We start from the raw sequence: 22,624 nt of genomic DNA, 5'->3' as shown, positions 1-22,624 counted from the left end.
ATACAGCTACACGCGAGATTCCACGGCTTTCAATCACAAATACCTACTCGTTTATAATAATTACTTCATGCATTTGATTCCTGCATCTTTAACATAAAATAATACTTAATAAAGTGCTCCAAAACAGACAATCGAGATACATTCAGAACAAAAAAAAAATAATTGGTTGTCTGTAAATTTCGATTTACGGACGATAGTTTAACGTGACAAAGTCATAACAAAACATTGATGAAATGATTGCATACTTTATGAATAAAATTGAATTATGACTATTTTGTATGGATACAAAGGAGTGAAATGAAATCTACAATTTAATTGATAAATTTACTTTTATTTGCACTCATTAATTCAAATATGTTTATTACTTTAACGAACAGATTATTTTAACTATAACTTTTATACATGTTTGTTATTTAACTTCTTCCAATCTGTGTTATTCTGTTAAGGATAGGACGATGATAGGAAAAGTAGGAAACGAATGGGAGTGTTTCAAGTTTAATGTGCCTCGAAAAAGTCAAATCGATGGTTGTTCCAATCGAGTGGAAGAGAGATAGATGCGGCGCAAGCGTAATATTAGCGTAACGGGACAATGAGCGTAATGCGATAACGGGACAATGAGTCAACCTTTTTCGTGCTTGCAACCGGCGTTCATCGATATATTAGACGTTGTCACGTAAAAAATAATTATTTGCGAGCATTTGTGGTTTAAAGGTGATCCAATAAGGGTCACAATAAAAAAATTACATTTTTTTCTCTAATCGATGCACTGTGGTGCAGTTTTTTTTGTCCTGAAATAATGACTTCTTTGAATTAAAAAAAATTAAAGTATTTTTTTGCAATTTCAATTAAGTTTTGGTTAAATGCTGCTTAGTTCCGTGATATAACTTGCATTTCAGTGCTAATTATGTGTGTTAAGGGGGTGCCTCCCATTTCAGGTCAATATTTTAAATTTACAGTAATTACAGATAAACGTGTATACTTTTTCAATTGTTTAACTTTCACGAAATGAAAAATATATACAGCGTATACTTTTTACATAATTAGCTGCCAAAGTTACATTTTTAACTTTTTTGGGTTGTACAAATAAGGAGAATTTACTTTATTGGAGACATTAACCATTTTAGGTTTAACTGCAATGCCACTGGCTACTTCAATAAATGGTTTGAATGTCTTTCAGAAAATTATTAATTAATTTGACCTGACTTTTCAAAATCCTCAAATTTGTTATAATTTGACAGCCAAGAAACATGAAATCAGTTATTGCGATTGAAATGCAAACAATATCATGAGGTAGCCAGTGGCATTGCAGTTAAACATAAAAAGGTTCAGTTCTGCAATATATTAAATTCTCCTTATTTGTACAACCCAAAAACGTTAAAAATGTAACTTTGGCAGCTAATCATGCAAAAAATATACGCTGTATATATTTTTCATTTCGTGACAGTTAAACAATTCAAAAAGTCTAAAAGTTGATGAGTGATTAATATAAATATAAAATCATGACCTGAAATGGGAGGCACCCCCTTAACTTGCAGTCCGGTGTTATGCGGTGATGTATTGACATGCTACTTTTCGGTGTTATTTTGGTATTATCGTAATTCACCATGCTTTCGCTCTTCTCAGTTTCTTGGTTAAATGGTGGAACGACCAATGGATAGGGAATTTATTTCAGAATTATATAAAAAATGTAGCATAGTCAAAAGGAATGTTGTGAGACTCAAAATTTTCGCATGTTAATCTAAGTTTTTGTTCTGGATATTTTCTAGTCTAGTGCGGAATTCGTAGCTGTTATTGCATTCTAGATTACAGATAAGTATTCTAATTTGGATAGTACAGGCGGGTGTTGTTGCGGAAAAAAAAAAGTGATGAATTTGATAAGTCTAGTTCGTGATGTACCGTTTAGATTATCCACATGCTGATGAAATAAAGTTTCTTTTTGTCTGCTACGGCAATACACAGGTATCGCAACATTGACGATACTCCATCTTTAAGTTAAACAATTATCAAACGTATCACCAATATTTTTAATGCCCGAAATAAGATCTATAAGTATTTTTAATTTATCAGTGATTTAATTTTTTTTTTCATATTTTACTGACGAAACAGTTTATTTAACGCACACGTTAATTATTAAGTGGTTGCTGACCCTTTGACGTCACTGATCTATACCGTGTATCTCAAGTGTCGTGTTGGTTGGTAATCACGGTGTAGCGTGGAGAATACCGCAATACTACACGTACGTAAACACTTTCTCAATTGAACAGTTACATGTAGGCTACTCTGCGACTGTTGTTTCAGTACTCTGTATTTTTTGGGCGACTGAAAATTCTGCCCCTTGGATGGGCAGCCCTTCAGGATTTTTCTGACAGTGGTTAGTTTGTAAAGTGTCCTAACCTAACTTAGCCTAACCTAACCTAAACTAACCACTATCAGATAAATCCTGAAGGGCTGCCCATCCAAGGGACAACAATTCAAGACAACCTTTCAAAAACGCTACTGTCAGAAAAATCCTGAAGGGCTGCCCTTCCAAGGGGCAACAATTCAGCTCCCCCGTATTTTTTTCCCTCCCACTCTTGAAAAACTGTCGCTGCGGGCAAAGATCCTGACTCAAGACCCATTGCTCCGAGATTCTACTCAGTGGAGGATACAGGATTTTTTTATTTTTTTATTTTGGTGGTGGGGGAGAAGAAATACCTTGAAAACGTAACGGCTCACTTTGCACCGCTTAAAAATAACGCCATTATCGCCTCCGCCGAAATCTCCACGAGCTTGTTTATGGCTTCTGGGAGGGCGGACGTCGTATATCCCACCCACCCCCTCACGTGCCGAGGGCGGTGTGGGAAGCCTACAACTCACGTAGTTTCGGTTCCCTGCCACGTTCGTGCAACTTCGGATTTCTCTCAAAAAATTGAAATTAAAAAATAATATCTAAGGATTAGGTTAGGTTAGGTCAGTCACAACATGCTTGTTTTCATTGGAAACTTCTGATTCAGCGGCTGAAGTGGCGTTGATACCAAAACGCAAAACTTCGGAAATCTTCGGAAATTCTTGCAGGGAACCGAAACTAAGTGAGTTGTAGGCTTCCCAGGGCGGTGTTGCTAACCGCCGACTGGCTGTTGCCAGCGCGTCACGGAGACGAGGCGGGCAGATCTTGGCACGGGAGCGCGCGGACAACGGGGCTCTGTCCGGGTCCGTCTTCCGAGGAAACACCTGTCAGACCGGAGCCGGCGCCCGCGCCGTTTGAACCCAGCAGCGGCCGCGTATCGGGCGTCCAGGTAAACATCCTGTTGGGAAAGTTCCGACAGGAGCAGTGGTAGCACGCTGCACCCCTCGCACTCCTGCGAGGACACGCTTCGCACTGGCAGATGGGAACGGACTAGTGACCAAGGTGTCCGCAAGGAAAAAAAAAAATATTTCGTACCAACTTAGGCGAGAAAAAAGTACTAGATTCGAAAAAAAAAAATACTACATTATAATTTGTTAAGGTTTTAACAATTTAGGAAGTTATTATGACATTGCAATACTCTAACTTAAAAATCACCACACACACACACACACATTCCGTAGTTTTTAAAAATAATGACGCTTAATAATAAAACATATTGTAGTTACTGTAATATTATTATATTAAAGAAATAAAGTACTAGATTTGAGCGTAAATGTACTAGACCACTAAAAAAACTTATAAAAGTACTAGATCTAGTACGAAAGTACTAACTGCGGACAAGGGCGTAGGCAGGATTTCTTTTCGGGGAGTGTTTACTTACATCCTGCCCCCGTACTAGGGAGGGGGGGTCCGGTGGCCCTCCCCCGGAATTTTTTTGACTTTAATGTGCAATTTGGTGCTATTTGAGCACTTTCGTAATTAAAATATTGGATTTAAATAACATAAATTTGTGTCCCGACTTTATGATATTTTTAACGAGACACTGTTGAAAACTCATTGCTGAATATTAAGGGTTATCGGCTCAAGGGTTCTTTCTTGGTCTCATCTAAGTGCATTTGCAACAGCTAGACAAGTGTAAATCTTGTCATAAGTTCATATATATATTTTTTAATATTTCGGGGGGTGTTTGGACACCCAAAACACACCCCCTGGCTATGCCCCTGCTGTGGACACCCTGCCACGTGACCCATGTCGTCAGGTGCCGGTGGCTCGGTCGCGCGGAGTTGTCTGTCCGACCTCCGAGGTCAGACCGCTCCGTCTGCGCCCGACGCCATGAGCAATACTCGCCAAAGGGAAGCATTATGAGCATAAGCACACTCTGAAATTGCGCTGAATTAATTATTCCCAAACAACTGTGGTTTTTATCATCTTGTCTTAGGCGCCATTTTACTATATTTTATTTTTCAATAAGTTGCTTTCGAACGGTACCCGAAAAAGGAAATAAAATGAATCACATAAGGCATGATTGGCCTAAATATTATGTTAAAACCCTAAGTCATATGAAATCCATCAAAAGCTAAGAGAAATATCTATAACAATCTACTGTGCTGCCCTCTACGTATGCTCACGTATGGACTAGATGCATGCGACAAATGAACGCGGCTGCTAAAGAAAATGCATCAGACAGCAAGGTCGGACAACACGAACAGACAGATGCGACCGCGCGAATATACGAGAGCCTTTAACGTGACTTACGACACGGTTATGGGACATGGGCATGAGTACGACATTTTAATCTTATTATAATCTAGACGTAATGGAGATTAAGTATGAACGAAATTGGACGAGATTTTGACGTGAGAAATGTGAATCATAATCAAGAAGCAAGAACAAGGATAATAGCAGTGAAAAGACGACCCCTTATAGAAAACAAGGACACAAAGGAAGAGGATAATTTGAAGATTACATATAGTATATACGGTATATATATATAGTATATATACATATTACATATAGTATATAACGGATTAGATTCAGGTGGTGCATCAGGATGTACCAGTAATTCGATATGATCTGTGCGTTTCTCCAGCTGAGGATAGGACTTCCGCAGTGTTTTTCGGCAGAATATTCCTTAGTCTGCTTTCCTCGAGAGCGCACAATGCAGGCCTCTGAAGAACGCACCAAGCAGATTGACGGATCACATGAGGGAACTGGCAACAGCCCCGGTCGACGCGCGCCAAGCCATGCCGCGCGCGTATCGCACTCGACGACGCAACAAAGGAACAAGTTATCGAGGGTTGGCTTGCCGACGTTACAAAACAATAAACTACCGGTAGAAAGAAAATATTGCCAGGATAGCGATGAATTATTTTTCGAGAGTGTTCAGATCACTTAGCACCAAGGCAAACCGGGTTAGATTCTCGATTGGAGGAGAGGGGGGGTTCATTCTTGATTGGGGTAGAGGTACGGCGCGATTCTCGTTTCGGGGAGAGGAGGGGTTCGATTCTCGATTGGAGGAGATTATGGGTTCGATTCTCGATTGGGGGAGAGGAAGGGTTTGATTTCAAACGGGGGAGGGGAAGGGGTTGATTTCCATTGGGGGATTGGAGGGGTCGAATTCGATTTGGGGAGAGGAAGGGTTTGATTTAGATTGAGAGAGAAGGGAGATTCTTTTCTCGATTAGGGGAGAAGGAGGTTCGATTTTTGATTGAGGGAGAGGAGAGATTCGATTTTTGATTGAGGGAGAGGAGAGATTCGATTTTTGGTTGGGGGAGAGAGTAGAGTTGGATAGAACCCAGATTTTTCGCAATTGGTAATCCTGGAGAACGGTACTGTGATCCGGTAAGATTTCTTCGAACTGTTTGGTTTCAACTGGTCCAAGCTCCCAAAAGAAAAAAAAAATCGCAGCAGAATTGTTTTTAACGGTTTTATGTTGTCTCTCACAAACAAAAGTCAGCGTAACTGAACAACATCCATCCACTCACGAATACCAAGGAAGAAACTTTTAAAAACCTGATTATATACTCAGTAACGAATAACATGCCCACCAGCTGCCAGGAAACTGAGTCCAAATCGGTTGGAGCGGACAAACGTAAGCCCTGTGTCTAATTCCTCAAAAAACATGTAAGCATTTGCTTAAAAATCATACTGAACCATGCCCACGTATACTGAAATAAAGATGGCTAAGAGAGCGTGACTTGTGGTCCATGCGTTGACCACACACGATGTGGCGGAACAACCTCGATTCGACGAGTACAATTTTTGATAAGACACGAATAATACAGATACGATGATAGACGTAAGTGTGGAAGACTTTATAAAAATATAATTTGTGATTATTACGCCATTTTTGGTTGTGATTGGTACCGAGCACAATACAAGGCTGATTACGTTGATAAATAAATCAAACACTACACTCAAATTGCAATGGCTTTTCTTTGCTTGGCACCAACCTAATACGAAGTAAACTAGATAGAACACACGCGTTCTTTAAATCGGTGTTTTCGGACAGTGTCCCATCCCCAGTTAATGTTAAATGCGTTCGGATCATCACGAAAACCTGACGATAATGCCAGAAAAAGAAAATTATGACTATACTGTGACCATATGCTGTAATTTAAGAGGTCTTCAACTCGCAACCCGGCACGTGATGTCTTTTTTTTTGTGGGCGCGGAAAATGTTTCAGAGCATCATTTTTATGACAACATTCACGGACTGTGCATAAATAAGACGTCTGGTCACACCACCGTGACTGTGTATTGGATGCATTTTATAACTGATGCAAAAAAAAATCTTGCCCAAGTTCGTTTTACTAACATACGTTAAGCTACATTAATAATTATTAACATATATAAATATAAGCAGTTTTGAACAATTTTTTTTTCTTTTTAGGATTACTGTCCTAATCACGAATTCATGCTGAAAATAAATACTATCGCTACGTTATGGTAGATGCATTCTGAAAGTGATGTAAGGATCTGTATCCCCTGTGTCTGGGTCTAGCCCACGACCAGCTCACACAGAGCGCTTGAAGCCAGGGATGCCAACTTGGGGGTTTTACCCCCAAATTTAGGGATAACCAAGATGTAATGTTTTTTATTTTAGGGGGTACATTTATTTAGGAGGATTCTCTAGGGGGAATTTTTTAGCGGGTACATTATTTAAGAAAAATTTTGAGAGCGTTAAATTAAAGCGTATATCTTGAAAACAAAGTAAAAAAAAAAACCAACACAAGTGGCGCTGGTGGCTGAAATTAGCACTACGACCAACAACAACTTGCTGGTCAAGAGAATTCAGTTTTTTTACTTTTATCGTTCAACGTATTCACGTTGTTAAGTTATCTGGTTGAGTTTGTGTCCGTTAGTTTGCTGTGTACTCGCGAGTATTATTGGGTTGCAAAGTAAGTCGTTTATGTTTTTCTGTGGTGTCAAGGAATAAAAAAAAACAAGAACAATGATTAATTATTCGTGTTCAAATCTTTTCAAGAATGAAAAAAAAAAAAAAAATTATCAGCAAAAATTTACGAAATATTGGGAGACCGATCCAGAACTTCAAGGTTAGTAAACATGTATTCTTTAAACCGAAATTGAATTCGTACATATATAAACTTGTAGATACTGAATGTTTTTTTTTCTTCAAAATTATTAAGCGCTGTTTGGGCAGAAAAAATAAGGTAATGTAAGGTTCAAGAGAAAATAATTTTAGCTCTCAAACAGGGTGTACAATGGAAACTTTTAGGGTTTTTTTTTAATCGAAATCTAGGGGGGATTCGAAGTTGGTCCTAGGGGAAACACTCTAGTAGTTGGCATCACTGCTCGGAGCGTGTAACGGAACACGAGCCCGGCGCGTTGCGTAAAGCGCTCAAGCTGATTACCGTCCGCGCAACTCGATTCCCTCGCGGAACCGATATCCGACGGTCCTCGCCGGATCAGCAATTCGATCAAAATTGCGAAATTAATTGGCCCACCTAAAACCGATGGCGCACGGCAAAAGGCCGATATGTGCATATCGTTGCAGATCAACAGCAGAATCACGTATCCATGACAGCTTGACACTGAAAGCATTTACGCAAATATCTCGCATTCTGTCAAAAATATACACTGTAAAAAAAGCGTATAACTTTACACTGAACATACGTGTCAGCAGTTTCTCCACCGATGTTAATGTGTTTTTACTCTTGTGCTCAAGTAGAAATACTACCAAAAGTGTAAAAGTACAATTTCTATGTTTTGGTAAATATGTCATAGATGTTTGTTTATTTTCACTCCGTGATACATAAATTTACACATGCACGCAAGTGTACCTATGTTAACCACAACCGACAGTTATATGTACTGCATCTTTGAGTAAATTTACACAAACAATCAACAGGTTGATTTGTACTACTTTCAGAAACATGTTTTTTTTCTTCTGTACACTGTGTAATTGAGAGAGAATTTTTATTTACCACCTTTAATTGTTCAAGTTCACTCTTCTGACAATCTGAGTAAGTGGAGTACATAACCCACGACATTGTTTGACAGTGTAGAGACTCAACTTCTCTAGCATCGTGCACACTAATAACTCATGAAGCAATATGAACACAGATTATTAAAATTCCTAATGCCAATTACATGGGGAAGCAACGCTATGATAGCCGCGTCCACTACAGTGGATGATTTAGGCTAGTATTCGGATGCAGCTCCAGTTCCTTACTGGCTCGGGGTCACGTGGGGGCGTGTCGGCGGCATAGCCGTCGATCTTCATCAAAGTACTGCAGATGTAGGCTACACGTGTTTCAAGTCTACTTTGCCATCGAATGAAATCCTCGTGCCTAGGTAATAGGCGCTGCAATGAAAAAAAAAAAACAAAAAAAAAAACGCACTTATAACCTCATTGCTAGAGAGCGAATTCCCGAGTTATATAAAAACACCCCCCCCCCCCCAGCCAATACCCAAAGATTAACACGAGCAGACAAATAACACAACACACGAAATGTTTATCTGCACGGATCTAGTAGTCACGAAGAAAAGGCGAAAGTAACAAATTACTGTAAACTATGCAAAACTGTGCGTAACCGAACTGACTGAAACGTTTAGTTATTTTTTTTTATTTAAATAGGCATCTTTAAAACTTGAGGGGAAAAAAAATTATTAGCTTGATACGCTCATAAAATAGAGAAAAAAGAAGGGGAAAAGGGTATGAGAGTGAGAGAGACTGAGACATTTTGTAAGTCTATTATTAGCAGCTGGAACCACATCACATTTTTTTTAAATTTAATATCTGTCGCAAGACGACTTTTCCTCAAGATAAAGCTATACAGATCGCACGGACTGTCAAATTCTCACAAAACATGCCCGGGCTCTTAAAGCAGTTGACTATCTTTGTTCAAATAAAACGTGTATGTTCATAGGTCACCATCTCAGAAAGGTTTTCTTGGACCAACTTTTTTTTTTTTTTTTAATCGTTTACGCGACTACAAATACAATTGTGACGACAAGCAACGGCTGCTACAATAAGATGAGCCAGAAACACGACCACTTTTCGATCTGTCAAATTAATCCTAGAAAACATAAAACGAGATCAATTGGTTCAACCTTCTAATCCTAGCTGCAACAAAAAAAAAAAAAAACCCTACAAAAGCATGATATTCAGGGCCAGTTTGCAACGTTCCAAATCAAAATAACTTGTGTTTTATTTCCATGCTTGTGTTCGCAATGCCCTCTTGTACCCAACGCATTCTAAGAGATTTTTATAAAGTGAACCAAACCCACTCGCCGATGATAAAAATCTCAGGAGTTATATGTAACTACATTCGACACAATCATTTTCATACGTGATGTTGTTCAACTACCACACTGATAGAATTTTGTGTGTGTGTGTGTGTGTGTGTGTGTGTGTGAGGGGGGGGGGAGGGGGGAGGAATAAGAGAAAAATGTTTCGTTTAAATTTTTAAGCGTAAGTTTCGGGATGTAGAAGACCTAAAGGCATGTTCACTACGTTGTTGGTGTTCAGGAACACGTAAACTGAATTCTGATTTTTCGCCAACCTTGCTTTCCACACCTCCGCTTCAAAAGTCACTCACTTTCAGCAGTGACGCCACTGTAGCCCACTGAATGGCCTATCTTCAGCACCTCCAACGAACACATCGTCCGGCAGTTAGCAACAATTCGCGCCTGCTCTGTTCGGCTAGGTGCCACTTCCTGAGATAATTTGCTCCCATTGTTCACATCCACGCCCTAAGCTCAATACGATTTTAGTTTTCAAAAGGCCATTAAAATTTTTTCTCTCTCTAAAAACTAGAATAAGTCACATGCGGAAGAATGAAGACAAACAGTTATTAATGAATTTTCGAACTGACACTGAAAAATACAGATTAAACTAAAAAATCACGTTCAAGGACAAAAATAACTTATTATTAACATACAGTGTAAGTTGTTAACATTTATGTGCGCATGGATTGACAAAAATTTTCTATGCATCAGAAGTGGTGCCATCTAAATCTATAAATAAAAATTATAGAAATTGTAATGTAACGGGTACATTTAAAGTGAGAATTTTGATTTTGTAATCTATTTATTTCTTTTAATCGGTAGATTCCAGAAATTATTAAAACAAAAAAAAAATGTCTTCGAGATTAATTATGTGCAAACAATGATATATTTTTTTAAAATTTCATTAGAATTACACTGCGAGAAAAAAAATTGCAAGCATACGAGTGCTTCGTGTGAATATGAAGCATCGATATCGTTTCGTGCCAAGCTTTTTCTAAAATACCGTAGATTATCCCCCCCCCCCCCACAAAAAACCCATTGAATTCGCATATATGTATTATACATGTACCCGTTACATTACTATTTCTATAATTTTTATTTATAGATTTAGATGCCACCACTTCTGATACATAGAAAATCTTTGTCAATCCATGCGCACATAAATGTTAACAACTTACGCTATATGTTAATAATAAGTTCTGTATTTCCTTGAGTGTGATTTTTGAGTTTAATTTGTATTTTTTAGGTGTCAGTACGAAAATTCATTAACAATTGTTTGTCTTCAACCTTCCGCATGTGACTGTTATTCAAGTTTTTAAAAAAAAAAATTTTAATGGCCTTTTGAAAACTAACATGATATTGAGCTTAGGGCGTAGATGTGAACAAGGGAGCAAATTATCTCCGGAAGTGGCACCTAGCCGAACAGAGCAGGCGCGATATGAATGTGTGTGTGTATATATGTATACATACACACACACACAAAGCGGGTGAAACCGGTAGCTGTGTGCGATCCGGTGCGCGACACTGACGACGAGGATCGCGACCGCACTAGACTCGGAACAGCCGCGGAACGGAAGCCGCGCGATAAGAACGAGCCGGGAGCTACCACGGCCTCAGCACGAGGTCGCCAGGATGAACAAAACAACGGCAGGAAATGCAAGACAGTGCCACGGGGATTTCATTTCAACGGAACGCTCTATCAAACTGAATTGTATTTTTCTTGATGCAAGCTTTTGGACATACGCCATTGCTAAGCACACGTATGTCTGTAGAAGAAAACTACAAAAACACAAATTAAGCAAAAAATTGCTGTTGTCAACAGGATATAAACACCGCATAATATTCCATAACAGGAATATGGTCAACAAACAAAGAAAAACAAAGAAAAATGAACTAACCGAACGAAAAAACCTCCACAAATGATGACAACACAAAAATATTGAACAAAAAAAATTCAGCACAACAGTTGAAACGAGACAAAGACAAGACAAAACGAAAAGACGAAATAAACACAATAGTTTTCTAAAACAGACATACATGTGCTTAGCAATGGCGTATGTCCAAAAGCTTACATCAAGTCATGCACTCCCATTGCACAAATCTTTCAAAGATAATATGGAATTGTATTTATTCTGAAAAAAAAAATAATAATAATAAAAAAAAATGTTTTCGTCCTCACAGGCAACTTCTTCAACAAATGATAAAAATTTTTAAAATTCTTTTCTTTTTAGATTAACTTCATACCGAGAGAGCCAGCAGAATGTCATCATCGTCGGAATCATCACTCGAAACCCACGGCATGCGTCTCTTCGACATCGCGAACTAGACTGATCTGTCTGGCCGCCTGGCGCAGCGAACAAACCGAACATCGCGAACATGGCATAGCTTTCTGTGTGGACCTCGGCTTTAAGCATATTCCGATGGAGTATCTAGTTCAAAGTGCTGTGTAACCGAAGCCTTAAACACCCATAACAATTACGTTCACTTCCTGACTCCAAGACAAACCAGTCGTTCTGTTTACCTTAGATATAATAAAATGAGAAGACTTCAAACAAGGAAACTTTTTTTTTACGGTTAACCTCGCGATACTTTTGTTTTTTTGCAAAAAAAATCTGTCGTTCGATATATTTTCTATACAATTACCCTATAAAATTTTAGGTTTCTAAGAAAAACACCACTTACTTGTCTAAACTACTGAAAGAAAAATTTGGTGGCAACATTGAGAAATGGAAGACCTATGCAAGACGTGTAAATTCTAGCAAGTTTTTAATGAAGTAAGACTGGTAAATAATATACTTATTCAACAAAACTTGAGGTTTGCCATAATATGCGCATAAGAAGACACAAAGTTTTCAAAGATATAGCAAAACTAGCAAGACTGTTAACGATACTAAGATAGGCACACGATATTCTGACGTGTCAATAAACCCCTATGTTTCCATAATAAATAACACCACATTGTTCCGTAACTGGACGTCTAAATCAGTAATAATTACGGGATATCTCTGTAAAGGCCCTGTCACACTGGAAAATATTTGTCTCGAACTATATTGGACGGAAAATGTGTTCCAATTCTCTCCATCAAAAAAGTTCGGACAAATAACCTCAAATATGTTAAAAAATCATGTACAACAACCAAAATTTATTTCTGATCTGAGCTATCACAAGACTTTTCTATTTTAATATAATTTTAAAATTAATAAATGCATCACAGTGCTGGATAGAATTATTTAACTCGTTAGTCCATTGGTGCTTTCTACTTTTTTATAATTATTACATTTAACTAAAAAAAAAATATTTTTTACAGAATAAAATGAATGTTCGTTAATTTTTTTTAACGCTATAGAAACTAATTATTTTTTACTGATAAAATTTTTTGCATACAAAATTCATTTTAACATTAAGCTTATAACATCTTTAATCGCCTATGGGTAGGGACACCTGTATTTTGCGAATACATTTCGTGTCAAGGTATTTCACAAAATACTGTAGCTATTCTCCTGTGGTTATTGGCTGAGGTCGGTGAGAGGTGTCGTCCCGCTCTTGACGGGGGCCGATGAGAATGTGGTCACCGTACTGCTGCACCCTCACAATTTGCCACGACTCTTAGAAAAAGCTACAGTGTTTTGTGGAATACCTTGACATGAAATGAAATCGCGAAATACAGGTGTCCCTACCTATGGGTTCTTCGCCTTATTAAAGATTCGTTGCGACGGGTAACGGATGTCATGCCCGTTTTCGCAAGGCACGATTTTGAATGGCCGACAGCAGCATCCAACGTCCAAATAATTTCAGAACCCGTCCCATGTGCACAATATTTGAACGGACACTCAAGTCATCCAACTTTTCCAATAAAACATGGCCACGCTAGTGACGTTTTTCGGTCGACGCCGCGACCCTGGAGTAAACTGGAAGGCGTGGGAAGAGAGTTTGTCTGACAGTACAGGGCCTTGATACTCAGGCAGCACTGACTGGATGGAAGGGAAGCTCTGGCCGACGGCCATTATTTATTTGTGCGAGTACAAGTTCGTCCGGGCGACAGAGAGAGAGCGCCTTGTTACTCCTTCCCTTCGCCATTTCCCCCCCCCCCCCTCCACAAGAACAGGGTTCGGCTCGCAACTGGGTGAAGGTCAGAAAGTCCCTCCCTCCCTCCCTCCCTCCCTCCCACCCACCAATCACGTGTTTGCGCCGAGTCTTCCTGACCAATCACCGCCGGATGAGAAGGGTCTTCACACACAGCGCACGTGATTCTGGTCTCCAGTATTTCATATAACATTTTTTTTTTCAAAGCAGTCGTGAGGACTGCCGACAGAAGTGAAAACGTTTTCGCAATTTTTTAAGAAAAAAAAATATTATCACACAACAAATTTGTTTTGTCACGTTAGTCACATAACTCCTAAATTACTATGAAATACGCATTGCATATTAATTGTAGGTATGAAAAAATTTTTTCAAAGCAGTCATGAGGACTGCCGACGGAAGTGAAAACAGTTTCGCAATTTTTACGAAAAAATATTATCGCACAACAAATTTGTTTTATCACGTTAGTAAAATAACTCCTAAATTACTATGATATACGCATTGCATAGTAATTGTAGGTATTAAAAAAAAATATGTTATTAATTTTTAGGTTATATTTCTACAAAGACTCCGTTTTCTTCGTTATTCAAACTATATATCTATATAATAATATTAATATTTTTTATACTCAATTTATAGTGCACAGTAATCGTATACTTAAGATTTAAAAGCGCTATCAGTTATACTAACAGGAACAGATATAGTGTTATCGTTAACACGTCACGTGACCATATAGATGACGACTTACATGAATATTTACTCCCTACCCAAACCTTCCCAAAGAAGTTTTAACTTAAAAAAAAAAAAAAAAAGCAAAGACGCAAGTTACAGAGTTGCTATTTTGGAAGGGTTATTGTAACACTTAGTGAGCTAAAAATTGTTATTTCCTCCACACTATAGTCCGACATGCCTCACACACAGACGACAGGAATAATAAAAAAAAAAGTAGTCTATATTTATAACGCAGGTTTGCACACGTGCTACTGTAATTTATTTAATAATAATTTGACACGTGTGTTACACGTAATTAATAATATATATATGTATTAGTGCCTTTTTAAACGAAATAATCAAACTGGTGACCTGAGGGGTCCGCCTATTCAGAGGTGTTACTGTGCTAGTGAGGCGGGATAAGCGCGACGCTCGCTGGTATTTCTAGAGCAGTATCGCCTCTAAGCGCCAGGTGGTCTTCTCGTCGTTCATATAGGACAACTGTGGAATTCAAATGGTGAACCTAACGTTATATGGCGGTGAAATGAAGACGAAGGTGTAATTCAAGTCCTTTTTTTTTAATTCTTTCAAGGTAGTGTAGGTACCGGTTGTTTAATGCCTGAAAATTACTCTGACCAGACTTTAAGCCGTCTTTTAAAAATACATTTATAAATCTTAAAACAAGTACCAATCGGCCTTCAGCTTTTGAATATGCAGTGGCAGAGATAATACAGAGCTTCTAGCTTCAAGGTCACCTGACGGTGGCTAACAGCTGCGGGATGGGATATATTTGAACCAGCAGCCGAAGGGTGGTTACCTAGCCAAAGACCGCTAGGGGCGCACAGAGCCGACACCCGGCCGATTGAAGCGATCGCTGCGACAGAGCTTGTTACTACAACAACAATTCTCCTGGGAAATTGGCCAGAAAATTGAACACTGGTTAGGGGAAGGGAAGCCATAATTAAACAGACGAGAGAGCCAAAACCCGAAGTTCCCCGAAGTTCATGCTCGCTTTTTTTTTCTTCCGCATCTTTAATGTAGCTATCTATCCTAACCAAATCAACCGTCCACAATGTTTTAGAGTAATTATAATGTAGCTAACCTAACTTAATTGACCATTAGTATCCTTTTATCAACACATTTACAATGAAAAAATTGGTTGTCTGTAAAGTCGGTTTACGGACGATAGTTTAACGTGACAACGTCATAACAAAACATTGATGAAATGATTGCATACTTTTATGAATAAAAATGAATCATTTTTATTGAAATATCACTATTTTGTATGGATACAAAGAAGGAGTGAAATGAAATCTACAATTTAATTGATAAATTTACTTTTATATGCACTCATTAATTCAAATATGTTTATTACTTTAACGAAGAGATTATTTTAAATATAACTTTTATACATGTTTGCTATTTAACTTCATCATAGGAAAAGTAGGGAAACTAACTGGGAGTGTTTCAAGGTTTAATGTGCCTCGAAAAAGTCAAATCGATGGTTGTTCCAATCGAGTGGAAGAGAGATAAATGCGGCGCAAGCGTACAATGAGCGTGACGGGAGACAGCGTAACGGGACAATGTGCGTTAAGGGACACTTTTTCGCGCGTGCAACCGGCGTTCATCGATTTATTAGACGTTGTCACGTCAAAAAAAAAAAAAAACCGAAGATGCACGGTCGGGCGTTCCGGCTCTCTCGTCTGTGGAAAGCAGGCTTCCCGGCTCATGCAGGGTAGCAGGGTAGCAGAGTAGCAGGGTAGCAGGGTAGCAGGGTAGCAGGGTAGCAGGGGGGCAGGTACTCACTCGCCGCGGTAGTCGTCGTCCTCGTTGTTGCGGACTGCGTCGCCGTGCGGCCTCTCCTCGCCCTCCCGCACCGGGTCGGGCCGTCTGTCGCCGCGCGCGCCCGCCGCCGGCCTGTCGCCTGCAACACATCATCCCCGCCGTCAACAGTGCGGCCAGCAGCAACCAGTACCCCAGCACCAGCTTTCCTGTCGTCTCTTGCTACCAATACACACACACGTCAACAGTCGCCCCTCGCCCGTGCGGCCAGCAGCAACCAGCAACAGCTTCCCCGTCCTCTCTTGCTACCAATACACACACGCGCGCGCGTCAATGTCCGCCCGTCAGACAAAGAGGCCACTCCAGTGTTTCAGGAGCACTACGCAACCAGCGTTAACCTCGTAAGATCCAATGCTATTTTCATTTTGCTTATAACTTGTTAACTAATACAGATTTCGAAATGATGCTTGCTTGATATGTAAGACAGCGATGCTCTTATCAAAGCCCCTTTCTTCAAAAACGTGCATAAATTATGGTTTAATACTAATCTTTACTAATATGCATAAGTGTATTTTCTAGGTTTGAACCATAATTTGTGCACATTTTTGAAGAAAGGGGCTTTGATGAGAGCATCGTCGTCTTACATATCAAGCAAGCATCATTTCTAAATCTATATTAGTTAATAAGTCATAAGCAAAATGAAAATAGCATTGAATCTTATGAGGTTAACGCGGGTTGCGTAGTGCCCCTGAAACACTGGAGTGGCCTCTTAAATCCCTGAAAGTTCTTTCACCTTTGCAATTTCGACAACTTTTGCATTCCAACACCTAGGTCACACCTGTGACAAGTGAAAAAAAAAATTGTCTGAAGTAGCTCGGCTTCTGGGTTGTAGCCGCGTCCAAGACGAATATTATCACCGACGTTTCTGTCGACATTGTAGTCGCCGTCATTAGGGTGTATTTAACTACTCAGTAGGTAACTCTACCCTGATGAAGGCGACTGCAGTGTCGACGACCGAAACGTCGGAGATGTACTCGCCTTGCGGCTACGTCCCAGAAGCCGAGCTACTTCGATATATAGGTCGAAACATGAGATTTTTAAGCATGTTCACTGCTATAGTGTGACATATATAGAAATATAGATGTATAGTTAGAGACAGAGGCACATATAAAAATGTAGATTCGTTTTGTGTGCAAAGATATTTTGCATAAAAATATTGGGGAAGAAATGTTACACAAAACTACAATAATACGTCGACATATTAAATAAGCAAATAAAGAGAAAATTTATTCATGTATTTCAAAAACCACCATTGATTTGTGTGCGCGTGCGTTGGAGAAAGGACTTGTTTTAAGTCTGCTTTGACTTTCCTTTGGAAGGCAAAGTACGTAATGTATTTGTAAAAAAATATTTCGAATGTTGTCCATCCATGATAAAAAAAAAGGGGGGGGGGGGGTGGTTTCCCGAAGACAACCAGAGAAAAACCACCAACGGTTTATGTCTTCCGTTGAAAAAATAATAATTCAAACCTTCATTTATGCCATACTTAAAAAAATACAAATTCTAAAAATTACTGCCGGAGGAAATGTCGGTGGAGACTCGTCACAGGTCAGTGGTTCGACGCCCGGCAGAGTACCCGGACCACGAGGCTGTCGTGTCGAAGAAAGAGAGACAGGAACCGAGACACGCCACGTGGTCGGCTGTCGTCTCTCGGGGCGCACGCATATCTGCGGGCCGGGATGTGTCCTGCGACCTTCTGGGTCAGCGGAGGTGAGTTTGAGATCTGACCGAGGGAGACTCGGCAGCGCCGTCTGCTACCCACCACGTCCAGCGGGTGTCGGACACAGGATCCCAACGAGATCAGCGACCTCGCTGGTGCAGTCGCTACCACGGCTGTCGGCGGCCATCAGGTGGAAGCAGTTTCGACGGCGAAGGCACCGCGGCAGGGGATCTCGAGGCGCACAAGATGCGAAGTGTAACGGAACTGCGGGAATGCCTGCGCGCGCAACGGAACTGAACAGCGCAACGGAACTGTGAAGGGAAGACAGCGGTGAACTTCGGATTTTTGGTGGTCAAAGAGGGTCCGAAAATCCTTAACCACCCTCCCCCCCCCCCCCACCTTCTCTGGCACGAAAGTAAACTGCTGTCGACCGGAATAAGGGAGATGAAGATGATGGCGCGTCGTCGGGTTTGCCTGGAACTTCGTTCGTCCGCATTTTCGAGCCTATCTACTGGCTCGTCCGCCCACCTTCGAGTGCACATGTGCTCTCGGCCATCGAGCCAGGCCTTGGCTGCCGGCGAATCAGTCGGTCTACCCGCTTGCAGGACGGGAAGACTTCTTTTCACAGACGAGAGAGCCATAACCCGAAGTTCCCCGAAGTTCATGCTCGCTTTTTCCCCCGTATCTTTAATGTATATCCTAACCAAATCAACCGTCCACAATGTTTTAAAGTATTTATAATGTAGCTAACCTAACCTAATTGACCTTTAGTATCCTTTTATAAACACCGCCATATTTATTTACAATGAACAAAAAAAAAAAAACCGAAGATGCACGATCGGGCGTTTGGCTCTCTTGTCTGTGAAAAAGAAGGCTTCCCCTTGCAGGACTTGCCTAGTCGCCTTCTCCCGCTGTGAATATTACCAGAACCGAGGCTACCCAGCCGGAGCCCGGCGTTAGTAAAAAGGAATATTCGCGGCAGCACCCATCTATTTTTTTTACAGGCAGCTGACGTATGAACCCAGGGCGGCGACTATCGGGGCCCCTTCGCCGGCCCGTTTCATTATGACTTACCCTAATTGTTCTTTCTTTTGTTCTGTTAAAAATCTAAACCAAAAACGGGAATAGAAAAATTTAATTGTTATGAGCATCTACCATTTAAAGCCGTGATCAATCAATACCCCTTTAACTTCACAATATCGTATTGTAAAAACAACTTTCAAAAAATTTTTATTGCCTCCCTTAATGACGCGATTTAACCAGAATTTGATAGTAAGAATTTGTAGAACTAATCGACAAGGATATTTTTTTTAGGAAATAATATCAACGTTTAAAATATAAATTAGCAGATTGAAGTTTTATATTTGCTTGTTGTTCGAGAGAGTGTATTTTAAAAAAAATTTCCGGGAGAAGGTCCAAAGGATATTCCGAAGTTTCCAACACCTCCTTCTCCTAGGGTGAGACCAAGTCTTCCAAAATGTCACGCACCTGTGAACGCCCAGTCCAGGGTCGCAACTGTGCTGAGACAGAAATGGGGGGGGGGGGGGGGTTTGGTCATGCACGGGTCGTTACCACAACGCCGAAATAACAACTGAATGAATTTGTGTGTGTTTCTTAAATGTACCTTAACGCCGAAATACCACAATCAAACCTAACCTTACATAGCGTAATATAACATAACTTAACCTAGCCTAGTCTAACCTAACCTAACCTTTGTGGCAGTCCTGCAATGACATTTTTCGGCGTTAAGTGTATTTCGGCGTTGTGGTACACAGAAGTTTTTCTAGCGTGTCGGCGTTGTGGTCAATTTGGCATTCGGCGTTATTGTACGTTCGGCGTTGTGGTGCGTCCCCGTCACGCAACTGTGAACGCACAGTCCAGGGCCGCAACTGCGCCGAGGCAGTAAGGACGAGGGGAGGGGGGGCACCTGTGAACGCACAGTCCAGGGCCGCAACTGCGCCGAGGCAGTAAAGCCAAGGGGAGAAGGGGGGCACCTGTGAACGCACAGTCCAGGGCCGCTACTGCGCTTGAGGCAGTAATGGCGACGGGGGGATATCGGCACGGGCGACCTTGCGAGGTCACAGGAAGCGGAAGACGACGACCTCGCCGGCGGGGGCAGAAGGCTCGCGCGGGGCCCAACTACGGGCAGGCCGAGGGCCACGCGGCCGACACGGCCCGTGAATACCCGATCGCCTCGCGCCGGGTCTGCCACCTGCGGCCTCTCCGATTGGCCAACAGAATTCCGCCCCGTTGCTCGGCGGGGCAGCCTTAACTTTTCGCAGACGGAGAGAGCCAAAACCCGAAGTTCCCCGAAGTTCTTTCCCGTATCTTTGATGTAGCTATCCCGCATGGTAGACTCTTTTCTACTCTGTCCAACACTTCATCCAGACCATCCTCTTGTCTCCTGTAAATTCCTACACGTAATGCATGCCCATTTGCATCCCGCATGAATGCGCCCAGGGTTTTCCCTGTGTCTATGCAGGTTTTACCTGGGCCCAACCTATCTCTAGTTATAAGTCTAGATTTAAGAGTGTGGGGAGTTAGTAATGGCGCCAATCGCTGCCATGGCTGGCCAATCCCCCTCCTAGCACATAATGCATGCGACCCTCTCCTTGCATGGCTAATCCCAGCATGACTAAGGCGTGATAGGCTTCGGCCTGAGACGCACCTAGGTCCCTCCCTAACCCGGACCCCTCCAAAATACACTTAGTTTTAGTTACGTTAGAAAGAAAAACAAAACAAATCCTAACCAAATCAACAGTCCACAATGTTTTAACGTATTTATCATGTAGCTAACCTAACCTAATTGACCATTATTAGTATCCTTTTATCAACACCGCCATATTTATTTACAATGAACCAAAAAAAAAAAAAAAAAACCGAAGATTCACGATCGTACGTTTGGCTCTCTCGTCTGTGAAATGAATGCTGCCCGTTGCTCGGCCGGGCAGCTGCAGTTCGCAATCCGCGCGTTCATCACGTATTTCACTATCTACACGCTCTTGCAGGGCCGTCGAGAGAAACCAGAAGGACCCAGGGGCAAAAAAAAAAATTATTTTGGCCTCCCTCCCCATGTACAACTTTTCAAAACCCACGATTAAAAAAAAATATACATGTATATGACCTTTGAATATATATACTGTATAGAAGTCGCGAGTGGATAGGATTTACTCTACGTTTTTCAGAAGCTTATGATGAGCAGCTTGGGAACTTCACCGCTGCAGTGCGCTGCCGTAACGCCCTGTATCGTCTTAGTTGTTATTTACACGTTAGAGCGCAGCGCTGTCGCCCGCTGTCATTCCCCGCTCCCCTCACCCATCATTCACTGCAGCTCAACGTCGTTCAACGGGAGGGGGAAGGGGTGTTTGAAGAGTTCGAGACTTGTCCGCTAGGGACCACCACAAGTCGATGCCCTAGAGATGGTGGCGATTGCGGCGGTGAATTAACCAACTACCTCAAAACCGTATTAGAAATTTTAACCTGGGCTGGCGACTTCTATACAGTATATATATTCAAAGATATGACTAAACGTTTCACAATGCCATAGCTGTAAATGAGATCTGCACGTATCGCCTAACTTGTAAGGTCTCCAACGAATTCTTTTATCAAACTACTTGTCATTTTCGTCCTATCAGAGTAAATACATGCATTAAAAATATTTTGAAACTCAACTGCCTCCCTCCCCCACATCCTTTTTTTTTTTGTGTTTCTTTCTCATTTATGTGTGGCTAAGATTGACGTGATACCTGTGTGCGTATGTACCTGAAATAAAACCCAGCCAACCACGAAATACAGACGATGCTAAAGTGTTTTAACTCAAGCCAGTTTTTGAAATATTTTCGCGAACAGCAGCACATGTTCCTAGTTATCACAAATAACGCAGAGAAAAAAATTAACATAGTAACATAACTCTGTCCGCACATCGAAATTGCTTCAAACGGATCATTTAATATTGCAATCGCAATCCATCGCCAGAAAAGAATTCTGCAAACACCCAACATCAATAAAAATAAGCAATACAAACATGGAAAATTGTGAACTTTAGTTTTTGTACTTCGGCTTTAAAAACAAATTTGTCTACATGGGTGTATCTAACTCATAATTCAAGGAAAGCATTTTTTCCCCCCGGAATTAAACCTCTTTCAAAGGGTATGATCAGTTACAAATTTTCTTAGAACTACAGCTCGTTGCTCCATTTCGTGAAAATTCGTTGACGGACGCGTTTTCTTCCGCACTGAATGGCTGCGATTCGTGTGTCGTCAGCAGACATTTACCTCAGAGAAAACTCAAATCAATCATGTAACACAGACGATGCTACAGCTTTAAAACACAATTTATTTTCTTTTTTTTTTTTCCTTTAACATAACTAAAATTCTAAGTGTATTTCGCAGTAGGGAGGGACCCAGGTGCCTCTGAGGGCTGAAGCCTGTACGCCTGGTCATGCTGGGATTACCCATGCTTAGGGGCATGCAGATTTCGCAAAAAGATTTCGAGACTCGATGAAAGTTAAAACACTATAGCACAGTCTGTGTTTCATGATTGGGTGAGTTTCTCCCAGGTACACGTCGATTGTAACAACACCAATCACAGTGATTCAGTGCGGAAGCAAACGCGTCCTGAGTGGCTCGGTGAAACAAGGCAACGACTTCTCTCTGCAGACGGCCGCCAATTACAAGGAAGAAACCGCTGGTG

The 22,624-nt window shown here is 40.9% G+C and overlaps 1 protein-coding gene across 3 annotated transcripts in view; it reads right to left on the bottom strand.

Moving 5' to 3' along the window:
- LOC134539148 (rho guanine nucleotide exchange factor 11-like) overlaps positions 1 to 22,624 on the bottom strand; it is a 517,952-nt gene that overhangs the window by 212,595 nt on the left and 282,733 nt on the right. For all 3 annotated transcript variants that reach the window (XM_063380904.1, XM_063380905.1, XM_063380906.1), the window contains one exon: positions 16,237 to 16,354. In XM_063380904.1, coding sequence (XP_063236974.1) covers positions 16,237 to 16,354 — 118 coding nt within the window. The remainder of the gene's footprint in view (positions 1 to 16,236; positions 16,355 to 22,624) is intronic.

This window comes from Bacillus rossius, chromosome 14, assembly GCF_032445375.1.
Source record: "Bacillus rossius redtenbacheri isolate Brsri chromosome 14, Brsri_v3, whole genome shotgun sequence".
Classification (NCBI taxonomy): Eukaryota; Metazoa; Arthropoda; class Insecta; order Phasmatodea; family Bacillidae; genus Bacillus; species Bacillus rossius.
Note: the sequence above shows the minus strand (reverse complement) of the source record. Positions and strands in the feature narration are given on the sequence as shown.